This window comes from Denticeps clupeoides, chromosome 6 (assembly GCF_900700375.1).
Source record: "Denticeps clupeoides chromosome 6, fDenClu1.1, whole genome shotgun sequence".
NCBI lineage: Eukaryota > Metazoa > Chordata > Actinopteri > Clupeiformes > Denticipitidae > Denticeps > Denticeps clupeoides.
Window position 1 is genome coordinate 10,945,586 of NC_041712.1, and position 11,807 is coordinate 10,957,392.

Sequence of the window (11,807 nt, forward strand, 5' to 3'; positions counted from 1 at the left end):
GGGAGGTTAAAGTTCACCGGCTTACAGTATACTCGCCGCTGTTTGTTTATTCTACTCATTTATTATATCCTTATTTATTACGCAGACCTTAATTTATAAGCACTTGATCAAGCCAAAAAGTTGGTTAAAAAAAAAATATATATATATATATTTTTTTTTTAATATATATACATTTCTAGATTTATTTATTCATTTTCTCCTTTGATGGTCAGCCTGTAGTGAAGACGTTCCCAGACTGAAGTGAGGGGTCGCGCTGTCCCCTGTCTTCAGTTCTTGCCTCCAGGGGAGGTGGGGGTCGCAGGGCCCACCCCCTCCTCCACACCTCTCTCCCTCGTTTTAGTCCATTGTTGTGAAGGGGCCGGCGGCAGAAGTTCGAGAGACGGGAATACGCGGCGAGCGCGGAGCGCGGAGCGCATCGGAGACGCGTCGGACACCCCGGGAGTGGACGAACAGAAAGAGCCTTAAACCCCCTCCTCCTCCAAACAGCTTTTGGATTTAGAGATATATTTTTATTGATATATATATATATATACATTTTTTGGGCATTCCGGGACCCCTGCGCTGTAACCGGCGTCCCGCGTCTGAACCCGGGGGAGAAGGAGCTGGACTTTGCGCGGAGGACCAAGGATCAGTTTCTTCAGGCGTCAGCAGGCTGCGTCCCCACAGTCCCCGCTGACAGCGGCTATCGATGGATCTGCTGGAGGGGACCGATTCCTGATTTCATCCCTTCTGATCGACCGGGGGACCGCATGAGGCTCCCGATGACCATGTCCATCACAGCTCGCTAGAGCAGACCGACCCGAGCAGGGACCCCGACGCGGGAGAGAAGGTGGGATATTCCCGCACGCCATGTGCGGCTTTATAGCAGCGCGATCGAGTGGAAATGTCACCGGGAAACGTTTAGTCTGCACCGAAAATGTCGCTTAAAAAAAGACGAATCTTCACGTTCGCTCGGGTGACCGACGTGTGGATTCGGAACTTTGTGCTTTTCTCTGGGGGGGAATGAATCGGTCCCATTGATTCGTTCGGTTTTAAGTTGTTTGTCGGGAACAGGAACGGTCTTCATTTCTGCCTATGATAAAGTAAAAAAAAAAGAAAAGAAAAGGAAACGACATATTATAATTTTTCTGTCGCACGTTTATAACCGCACTTTATAACGAATTGTAAAAAGCCAGGACTCGTTCTCGAGGCATTTTTCCCACGCGCGGTTAATTTTTAACCGGACAGCTCGGTGTCGGGTTTGAATTTATGGGGTCACCTCGGCGACCCCCTCATTGTCGCCTGCTCCCTTCTCGCCTGGCCGCCGGGTGAAACGTCGCTTCGTCCCAGTCCCCGTGTCGCCCCGCGAGGGGACCCCAGCGTGGATGTCGTGGCGGGGTGGGGGGTGTTCTCGTCCCTCCCCTCCCTGGCGTGCGACCACCGGCTTCATATCCCACTAAACTAATCATTTCTGCGTGGTCTCATTTGCGTCGCCCGTTGTGATCAAGTCACGCAATAAAAGTGTAAACAGGCGCGCACTGCAGGACCCTGGCGCTTTTTCAACGTGAATGGTCCTTTTTGTGGGTCCCCCCCTCCCCTGTATACATAACAAAAGTGACAGATAAACAGATGGGCACCCATCAGGCAGGGGGAATAATTACAATGGGGGTCACGTAGAACTAAACGGGTCCAGTTCAAACCTCCAGCTTAGAAAACGCGGTTCTACGCCTGGAGTAGGCGAGGAGGCTCGAAGGAAGTTGGGGGTCCTGCGCGCATGGCCGTCCGACTCTATTCATAAACAAGAGGGGCATTTGCACATGGCCCGTGCATGTAAAAGGGTGATCTACGGGGACCCCGGCCGAGGGTCAGAAAACTCCCCACTGAATGCGTGCAGTTTTGACGTTTTTTCCTTCTTCCCCTTTGCTCCAGTTGCAGGACCTTCGGGGTGTGAGCCGGGGTCCGTCGGTGCCTCAGCCCAGCTGGTAAGGCTAAGTCACGGGCGGCTCCTTCCTCCCTTGCACCCCTCGACGCGCTTTTAAAAAAGGCCACGCCTGTGCAATGGCTTGTGTCTGCAAGGTGTGCTTCGCGCTCCTGGTGTTGGTGGGCGTCGCCTCAGCAAGAGCCATCACGTCTGAGGAGGTTCAAACCAAAGGTGAGTTTTTTTTTTTTTTATTCTAATTCTACATTTGTGAGTGTTTTTTACAAGTCGGACTGCGTAGAAACTTTATTTTGGTGCCCGGAGAATGTTTCCACGGAGGCTCTCAGTGAGCGCGTTGTACAAAAGCGGTCCTCCCTAACTCAAAGTGACGTGGGGTTGAAGGCCCGTAACCGCTCGGAGAAAGAAAGGGTCCCAGTGTTTTTTTTTACTCGTAGGTGTAAACGGTGTTACCTGATCCGGCATGAGCCCTCGGGCTCGGAAGTGTAAATCTGTCTGGCCTGGTGCCAGTTCAGGGGTGTGTGTGTGTGTGTGTGTGTGTGTGGAGGGGTAATGGCTTTCATTGACTCTGTACAAACGTGCAACTGTCTTGGTTTTGTAAGCGCCTGAGAAGCGAGCATTCGGCCCAGAGAGTTGTTATGACGGTTACGGATTGATGGCCGTCCCCGCTAATTGCCACCCCCCACCCCATCTCACAGTTTTATGCCTGCCGTTATGGTCTCACAGTCTCCGTGTTGTTGTAACGTTTAGAGGAGCGTGCGAGGAGCAGCGGTGGCTGGAGGTGTCGGCAGTAAACAGGGCCGGTGTTTGTTTGCTGGGAAGGTGTGCTGAGAAGCTGACATATGGCCTGCTGGTGAAGTTTGGGGTTCACTCGGGGGGGGGGGTCTCTCTCCCTCTCTCTCTCTCTCTCTCCTGCTGCAAGCCCGAGCCTCGCTGTGGGGAGTCGGGGATGGCCGAGAGACCCCATGGTGAGGCTCAGCAGAGTGCCGCAGAAGTCCCGCGGGAGCGAATGGAGGTTCCGTGGCAGCTGTGCGCAGCCCAAGGCAGCCAGATGCCGTTTCAGGTGCATTGGGAAAAGCCCGTAGGTCCAGTTCAACGTCTAGTCCTGTACTCTTGATTGCCTGGGGCCAGAATTTGGTCCATGCGTGTAAGTGTTCAGATGTTTCAGATGTTTCTAGAAACAAAAAGCCTCAGCAGGGTGGTAGGAAGCATCTTTCAGGACATTGTGTCCATTGTTCATACCTAACATTTCAAATGTAGATGTCATTTTATTTTGTAAGAGCAGAGTAGAATTGTTTATGTTCAAATGACTGAAAAGCACAGGCAACAGAGGGTTTTTTGTTGTTGTTGGTTTTGGACAGCATGGATCTGCACTTTTGCTAAGCGAAGGGCAATCTGTGTCCCTGTGGTCTTTGTGTGCTGCTCCGCCTTTATTTTCATGCTGACCATTCGTGCCCCCTTGTGAGGTCAAATGCAGGCCAGGCTCCAGCTGGAGGAGGTGAAGTTCATTAGTGGGTTTGTGTATGCCGGTTTGGGAATGTTGTTATTTTGGGAAGGGGGACGGAGGTGACATTTCTATGAGAGTCAGTAGCATGGGGACCACCTAGAGCTTCTTAGGGTTTGCATCAGTGAGGGTTTGCTGAATTGTGACACTGTGTGAATTGGTGCTGCAATTCATGGTATTTGGGGCATTTGAAGAGAGCAAAGATGTGAGGTGTGCCAGTTGAGGAACGCTTTTGTTCTCTTTTTCTCCAGAACGAGCTTCTCGGCCACCTCTCCTGCCAGGCTTTCCTGAGAACCGCACGGTGGCAGTGGGCGGGCAGGTCAAGCTGGTGTGCAAAGTTCACCGGCCGGCCTCTACACACCTACAGTGGCTCAAGAGGGACAGGGGCAATGACGTTCTGCGCCCACTAACGGTGAGGATTCAGTCTTGAGTAGCTTCATTACACACTATAGTCAGATTGAGTGTGTGTGTATGTGTGTATATATATATATATGTGTCATATATCATATATGTGTCAGTATATAAAATTCGACCTTAAATTTCCGTCACAGACCCTTCAAAGCAACATTTCCAAAGTCAACGTTCTGCCTCTCAACAATGTTTCGGTGGAAGACAGCGGGGAGTACGTCTGCAGGGCTGAGACCTGGGCGGGCCAGTTCATGCAGTCTGCCTGGGTCGAGGTTATGCCAGGTAATACAGTGAATAATTAAATAATTCAGCATCAGCCCTACATCAAAATCTTTCCCCATACCCGGCGTAATACTCCTATTATTTCTGTTTTCTTCCTACAGAGGGCATCCCTTCTCGTGTGTTGAACCCCAGCGCCATACTGACAAAAGCAGAAGGTAATAACACCTGTAGTTACACCCCCATATTGGATCAGTCAATATATCCACAGTGTTCTGTTACTAGAAAAAAAGATAAGACTAATAAAAAGATGTCCTTTTCCAGAAGTTTCTGAGGACCAGCTTCAGGAGACCTCAGAGCATCTGCTGCTGGAGCCTGGAGACGTCCTGAAGCTGCGCTGTGACTCCAGGCGGCCGGGTGCGGTGCTGTGGTACAAGGGCGACTCTCGAGTCCAGCACAGTGCACGCATCCACATCCGCGCCGGCATCATGGAGATCATTGACGTGACCTATGATGACTCGGGGTCCTACACCTGCACGCTGCGTGGATCACGTGTGGCTCTGCGGAACTTCACCATCACTGTTGCGGGTGGGTTTCTAATATATTTCTAGAAACAAACTAATATGTATGTATATGTGTTTATATATATATATATATATATATATATATACACACACACACACACACACACACACACACACACACACACACACAGGGTGGGCCATTTATATAGATACGCTTTAATAAAATGGGAATGGTTGGTGACATTGAACACATTTTATAAGTGGTCAGAAACTTGTAAATAACTAATGAAAGAATAAAGTTATGTTAAAACCAAGCACACCATTGTTTTTCTTGTGAAATTAATAATAAATTTGATGTGTCACATGACCCTCTTCCTAGTGAAAAAACAAAAGTTGGATCCAATGGCCGACTTCAAAATGTCCACTATGGTCACCACCCATCTTGAAAAGTTTGCCCCCTCACATATACTAATGTGCCACGAACAGGACGTTAATGTCACCAACCATTCCCATTTTATTAAGGTGTATCCATATAAATGGCCCACCCTGTATATGTGTGTGTGTGTGTGTGTGTGTGTGTCTATATATATAAAATATGGTTTCTTTCTTTGTGTAATTGTATCAATTTATGAACTTTTTTCCCTGCAGATGCCCTGGGCTCTGGCGATGATGATGAAGACAATGGTTTTGATGACATGTTGTCCGAATCTGAGAATGACCAAGTCTACCTCAGCAAAGGTAAGTTGATAAATACACTTCATCTTAAACATGCAGAGATCTATATTTCCAAACGCAAAGATGCTGAGTTCAAAGACGCTTGCTTGCTTTTCTTCAGCTCCTTACTGGACTCACACACAGCGCATGGAGAAGAAGCTGTATGCGGTGCCTGCTGGGAACACGGTGAAGTTCCGGTGTCCGGCCACGGGAAGTCCTCTTCCTACCATCCGCTGGCTGAAAAATGGCCGCGAGTTCAGAGGCGAGCATCGCATCGGAGGCATTAAGGTGACTCGGAGGGGGCCTTAGGAAAACTGACAGATCCTATTGTAGTATCATTGTTTTTTACGGTGGGGTAATGTATTGATTTGGGTTTTTTGTCGTGATTTAATTGCTGTAGTTGCGACACCAGCACTGGAGCCTGGTGATGGAGAGCGTCGTGCCCTCAGACCGGGGAAACTACACATGCGTGGTGGAGAACAAGTACGGATCCATCATCCACAGCTACCTCCTGGACGTGTTGGGTAAGAGACCCTGCTGGTCGGCCTGCTCTAGACAGACGCCTGGCTCCATGTGGAGCCACTACTGGCCGGCGATGCTTAGCGGCCGTCAGGGCTGATTACTGTCAAATCTCGGAATGCCTTGTCTGCACTGGCGGTGGTTGTTCAGAAGGAAAAAAGAGTCAGAGACCTCGGAAATAGGGTGTGAGAGGCGCCAGAGTCCATTCGCTGGCTTTAGATGTCTGCACAGATATTTAAGATCCACACTGAGGGAAGTGTCAGAGGGGGTGGTAAGGGATGGACACAACAGAGAAGGCCACGGTCTGGCGTCGGCCTGTGCTGTACGTGCCTGGAAGCGCACGGAGCTGCCATGTCCAGAACAGTTTTCTACCTGACCTGTGACAGACCTGTTTGTTTGTCTCCATGCAGGAGAAGCAGAAAAGAGCCATCACAATGAAAAAAAAAAAAAAAAAAAAAGAGAAAGCTTTGTGACTTCAAAGTATTCCACTGGACAAGACTGGTGGGGGAAAAATGTCACCAATTAGTGCAAGCACCAATTAAACCAAGCTTTGCTTATCGCTCTCCCTTCCAGGACAATCTGATCAGATTAGTAGTTTTATATTCAGCAGGCTGCATATTTTGACTCGTAGTAATTCTTTTGTGTTCTTTAACAGAGTGATATATTTTTCTTACACGTTCAGTTGTTTTTTATAATGTCAAGATTTTCAAACTGGTACTAAGTCGCTCTACAAGGTAAATGTGGGGCTTGTTCATGAATGTAAGGTGGGGCTTGTTCATGAATGTAAGCATCCTCAGGACTAATATAAATAGCCAAAACAAGAAAGAACTGCGTTTTTTGGGGTATAGTTATATCTGAAGCCCTCATGCTCATGATACTTCCTCTTTGTGGATTATTTAATCCTTTGCGTGTCAAAGTTGTGTTTCTTTCTTATTGTATTTATTTATGTAAGTCCTGAGGATGCTTTTGACCTTACACTAGATAAAAAGCCCCATGCTTATCATGCAGCAAAGCACTTGGCGCCACTTCAGAAAAAACTTGCACATAGTGCTTATTAAGATATTTTAAATGAGCCAGCTGGATGATCTTATCACAATGTGATTTGTTCCATTCAGAACGTTCTCCACATCGGCCAATTCTGCAGGCTGGCCTCCCTGCCAACACCACTGCAGTTGTGGGTGGTGACGTGCAGTTCCTCTGCAAAGTCTACAGTGATGCCCAGCCTCACATCCAGTGGCTTAAGCACATCGAGAAGAATGGCAGCCGCTATGGCCCTGATGGCATCCCATACGTTCAAGTCTTAAAGGTAAAAAAATTCCTATACTTGCTTGACTTAAACTTTAATGCACATGTTTCAGATTGAGTCTATTTATATAAATAGTATTCACTAAGCTTTGCTTTGTTTGATCATTTCAGACAGGCAGTTTGAACATGTCCGAGGTAGAAGTTCTGTACCTGACCAATGTCACCATGGAAGACGCTGGAGAATACACATGCTTGGCCGGCAACTCCATTGGATTCTCGTACCAGTCAGCCTGGCTCACTGTCCTGTCAGGTAATCACAGGGTTCTCTTGGACAATGCTGCAGTCTGCTGGCTTGAGTCTTCTATGACTAAGCAGTGTGCTGTTGTTTCATCTCACAGAAGAAGAAGTGGCCGGGGAGGCAGATCGGATGGAGACCAGGTACACGGACATCATCATCTATGCTTCGGGCTTCTTGGCACTGGTCATGGCCATCATCATCGTGGTGCTCTGTCGGATGCAAGCACATCCTAACCGAGAACCTTTCGATGCACTACCTGTCCAGAAGCTCTCTAAGTTCCCTCTGCGTAGGCAGGTGAGAGATGGTCTATTCCTTCAACAAATCGAACACAATCACACTGTTAAAAAAACTTAGATTTTCCAAAAACTTCACTGCATTTTAATGCCAAATCCTGTTTTGTGTCAATGCAAAACCTCTTGTTGTGTCTTCTGTTTTAGTATTCTGTGGAGTCCAATTCATCAGGGAAGTCCAGTGCTTCTCTGATGAGGGTAGCTCGGCTGTCGTCCAGTTGCTCGCCAATGCTTGCCGGAGTGATGGAGTTTGAGCTTCCATACGATCCAGACTGGGAATTTCCAAGGGAAAAGTAAGGACCAGACCCAGTTCTTGTTCTCTTTTGTTGTTATTCACTTGTTATGGCCTTCATTGCTGACTGGCATTTGTGACTTTGATTTTTAGCCTGACCTTGGGCAAACAACTGGGTGAGGGCTGCTTTGGGCAAGTGGTGAGGGCTGAATCTTATGGGCTTAATAAGGAGAATCCTGATCAAGTGTCCACAGTGGCTGTCAAGATGCTGAAAGGTTTGAACATTTTGCAAATGTATTTAATGATCATTCATTGTCTTGATATGTTTTGTGTATATTTGAAATGTTCTTTTTTTAATCTCACAACTAGATGATGCAACTGACAAAGACCTTGCTGATCTAATCTCGGAAATGGAGCTGATGAAGGTGATGGATAAGCACAAGAACATCATCAACCTGCTTGGTGTTTGCACACAGGATGGTAGGTTCCATCTTCTGTTGCTTCTTCTGTTGCGCAACTGTCCAATGGAACAGTCAGACTGATGAAACAATCTTGTCAGGTCCCCTTTATGTACTGGTGGAGTACGCTTCCAAGGGGAGCCTACGCGAGTATCTGAGGGCACGTCGTCCACCCGGCATGGACTACACTTTTGACGTGACCAAGGTGCCAGAGGAACAGCTCACGTTCAAGGACCTTCTTTCTTGTGCCTACCAAGTAGCCCGTGGCATGGAGTACCTGGCCTCCAAAAGAGTAAGCATTTCCAGCATTGTTTAATCAACTCATCACCTTTTGTTAGACACGTGATTCCAAGCATTCCTCAACCCCTTTAAAGGTTCGGCCATGTTCAACCACTCCTCTGTCCCACCTTGCCTCCTCTGTGGGCTTTTGTAAGTTTTAGCAGCGCCATAAATCTGTTTGCATAAAGGCCACAGAGGCCCGCCTGCACGCAGGATCATATTACTGGCTCTTTGTGGCCTGCTAAGAATGTAGCTGTCTGAGAAACCTCCTCCATTATGGGGCCACAGAACCCTGGACCTCAGCTCTCTTCTTTCTCCCAGTCCTCAAATGCAATATCTATTTAAAAAAAAAAGTGGCCAAAATAGACTTAATGATATCTGCGCAATCCAGCAAGCTGGTGGAGCGGGGGAAGAACTCTTTACACAAACCTAACCCTATTTTAAGTGCCATCCAGTTATGCCCCTCAAACCAAAATTTACCAATGCTTTCTATGTGCAACGTTTGGTCTGAATCATCTTGGAATGCTGTTATTCAAAACAAATGTTTTTCAAACGTTATTCAAAACAAATGTCTTTTTTTTTTACCCAAACAGTGCATCCATAGAGACTTGGCTGCAAGGAATGTCCTGGTGACCGACGACAATGTCATGAAAATCGCTGACTTTGGCCTGGCCAGAGGAGTCCACCAGATCGACTACTACAAGAAAACAACCAATGTAGGTTAATCTTTTTTTGCTAATCTATGCATGTGCTTATCTCTTGAACCCCCAATTCTGGTAAACATCAGGGTCCGTCTGCATCCTGTCTTGCATCCCCAGACCCTGCATCTTTAACAGCTTCCATTCTTTTAAGGACAGATGTTTGATATGTCCCCAACTGATTGGCAGCCAGCTTAATGGGAGATAATTAGGACAGGGTGGAGATTAGTGGCCGAGGCTGCTCTGTCTCAGACAAGGGAGCCAGAGAGAGGGAGAAGAAGACTGCCGTGGCACGCCAACTGACTGTCCACTTACGGTGATCTTGTTGTGTCTAATTACAGGGACGCCTGCCAGTGAAATGGATGGCACCAGAAGCCTTGTTTGACAGGGTCTACACGCACCAGAGCGATGTGTAAGTACCACTTAATCACTGCAACCCTGCCAGACAGTCAGCTGACTACGAAGGCCCTCCGGAATCCCCGACTGGCCAGAATGCGGCTGGCTTGTTCAGATTAATCATAATGCTATTTGGGCTGAGGAAAGCACCCTAGCGTAGATTCATTCTGATTCGCCCCTTGTACGTTTTTAACGAGTGAAAATAAGCCTTTTAACGAATGAATAGGTGTTTTGTCAGAGGATTTGCATGGTGTGGTACAAGCTCGTGGTCGCCCCTCTCTTCAGAAAGTGTCGGCAGGACATGTAGCTGTTTGATTGCAGGCTCATGGGTTCTTGTTTTGTCTTCTGCAGTTGGTCTTTTGGAGTCTTAATGTGGGAGATTTTCACTCTGGGTGGTTCACCGTACCCTGGGATTCCAGTGGAGGAGCTGTTTAAGCTGCTGAAGGAAGGCCATCGCATGGACAAGCCTTCCAACTGCACCCATGAACTGTGAGCAGCTATATGTTTATAATAAACCTATTATTACAATTCGTTTAATTGTGGTGAATACAAGCACTTATTAACAGTTTAATGGCGGAGCGTGCTGAACGTTCACATTTACTTTTAGGTCCGTGGTGCAAGTGTCTCTGTGCCAGTTCTTCAGTGTAACGTATTTTTGTCTTTCCAGCTACATGAAAATGAGAGAGTGCTGGCATGCCGTGCCCACCCAGAGGCCTACCTTCAAACAGTTAGTGGAGGAGCTTGACAGACTCCTGCTGTCCATTTCAGACGAGGTGAGTTTCCCAAAAATTATCTACAGTTTGGAGACATTGGGGCAGATTGAACTGGACAAATTACCGCAATACCTGCGTTTGTCTTTTTTCCACCAGTACTTGGACCTGTCAACCCCTTTCGAGCAATACTCACCATCGTGCGAAGACACCTCCAGCTCTTGTTCGTCAGACAACGATTCAGTCTTTACCCATGATGCCTTGTCCACCGACCCATGTCTCCTGGGTTACCACAACGTACGCTCTCAAATGGACATGTAGATCTTACAGTGGTGGTTTTACTTTGATGGCAGGCACTAGCTCTTGGAGCGTCACATGGAAAAAAAGCGGTACTGAAAGACTTTGGCACTACAGAAAAAGCTGCTTCAGATTATCAGGTTGGTTTATTCCCCAACAGGAAGACCTCTGGCATTGCAGCTTGTGCCCATCTAAGTTAAGATGGGCTGATGCTCTCCATGTGCTCTTGTTGAGTTATCCAAACAGTATTGTAAACAGAGTGTTTTAAAACTAGAAAGTACAAAACAGAACATTTATTTTGATATAAAAGATAGCATTGTTAAATATAAATTTCTCTCTATATAAAATTATTCTACATTTTACTATTTAAAGAAAATTTGTCTTAAATCTCAGGATATCTTGTGTTAAATTGATGTAGTGGCAGCAAAGTGCCTGTTTTTTATTTCCTGTGAATATATTAAAATATTATATGTACATATCACTAAAAAGACAATTACTTCTATAAATTATTCTAAATGATATGAAGTGAGTGTTGCATTGGTGAAGAAAAACAATATAATTCTGGTTAGGGGTGGCAACAAATATATATCATTTTTAATCTGCTCAACCCATCATTCACACAGACCTCTGTCACTCTGTCAGCACCAAATCTCTTCAGCTTTTAATGTTCCTCATTCTGACCAACTCCATTTTCAAGGGTAGGGGGCATACTGATAAACCAGAAAAAAAAAAGATCTTCTGCTGTCGAACGCGGGAAGCGTCTACTGTCAGCACTGTAGGACAGCAAAAGGACTCATGTGAATGTGAAATAAGGGCCGAGATTAATTTTAAATGGCAAGCTGGAGGCAAGGGAGGGTGATCCATTGTTTCCTGGACGAGTTTTTTTTCTAGCTATCTCACGATTTTTTTGTGGGGCTCCAAGTGCAGGCCGGAGCTGGACAATAGGGCTCTACGCATCTCTGAATGGCTGTGAGATTGGTTAAAGGAGAGGCAGGGGAGGGTGGGGGTGGCAGGGGAGATAGTTGGGAGGGGGACAGCCTTGGCTTGTGTGTAAATGAAGCACCCTTATTATGTTAATGTCTCCAGCTGCCCCATCTTTAT

The 11,807-nt window shown here is 46.9% G+C and overlaps 1 protein-coding gene across 3 annotated transcripts; it reads left to right on the forward strand.

Moving 5' to 3' along the window:
* Window positions 1-360: 360 nt before the first annotated feature.
* fgfr4 (fibroblast growth factor receptor 4) lies at window positions 361-11,227 on the forward strand. Of its 3 annotated transcripts, none has more exons than XM_028982734.1 (21): window positions 361-829; window positions 1,909-2,131; window positions 3,671-3,831; window positions 3,971-4,109; window positions 4,211-4,264; window positions 4,371-4,634; window positions 5,219-5,308; window positions 5,406-5,572; window positions 5,685-5,808; window positions 6,919-7,109; window positions 7,220-7,358; window positions 7,447-7,640; window positions 7,784-7,929; window positions 8,022-8,143; window positions 8,238-8,348; window positions 8,428-8,618; window positions 9,199-9,321; window positions 9,645-9,715; window positions 10,051-10,188; window positions 10,367-10,472; window positions 10,569-11,227. In XM_028982734.1, the coding sequence occupies exons 2-21, from the start codon at window positions 2,038-2,040 to the stop codon at window positions 10,728-10,730; spliced, it is 2,787 nt and encodes a 928-aa protein (XP_028838567.1). In that variant the 5' UTR covers window positions 361-829; window positions 1,909-2,037; the 3' UTR covers window positions 10,731-11,227. The 3 variants fall into 3 exon arrangements, with proteins under 3 accessions (XP_028838567.1, XP_028838568.1, XP_028838569.1); XM_028982735.1 differs by having other exon boundaries at window positions 4,374-4,634; XM_028982736.1 differs by lacking the exons at window positions 361-829; window positions 1,909-2,131 and adding an exon at window positions 2,798-2,978.
* Window positions 11,228-11,807: the final 580 nt, after the last annotated feature.

Coding starts and splice junctions, on each gene's coding strand:
- fgfr4 (XM_028982734.1), top strand. CDS start 2,038: ATGGCTTGTGTCTGCAAGGTGTGCTTCGCGCTCCTGGTGTTGGTGGGC. Junction 4,265..4,370: donor CATACTGACAAAAGCAGAAG/GTAATAACACCT, acceptor GTCCTTTTCCAG/AAGTTTCTGAGGACCAGCTT. Junction 10,189..10,366: donor TCCAACTGCACCCATGAACT/GTGAGCAGCTAT, acceptor TTGTCTTTCCAG/CTACATGAAAATGAGAGAGT.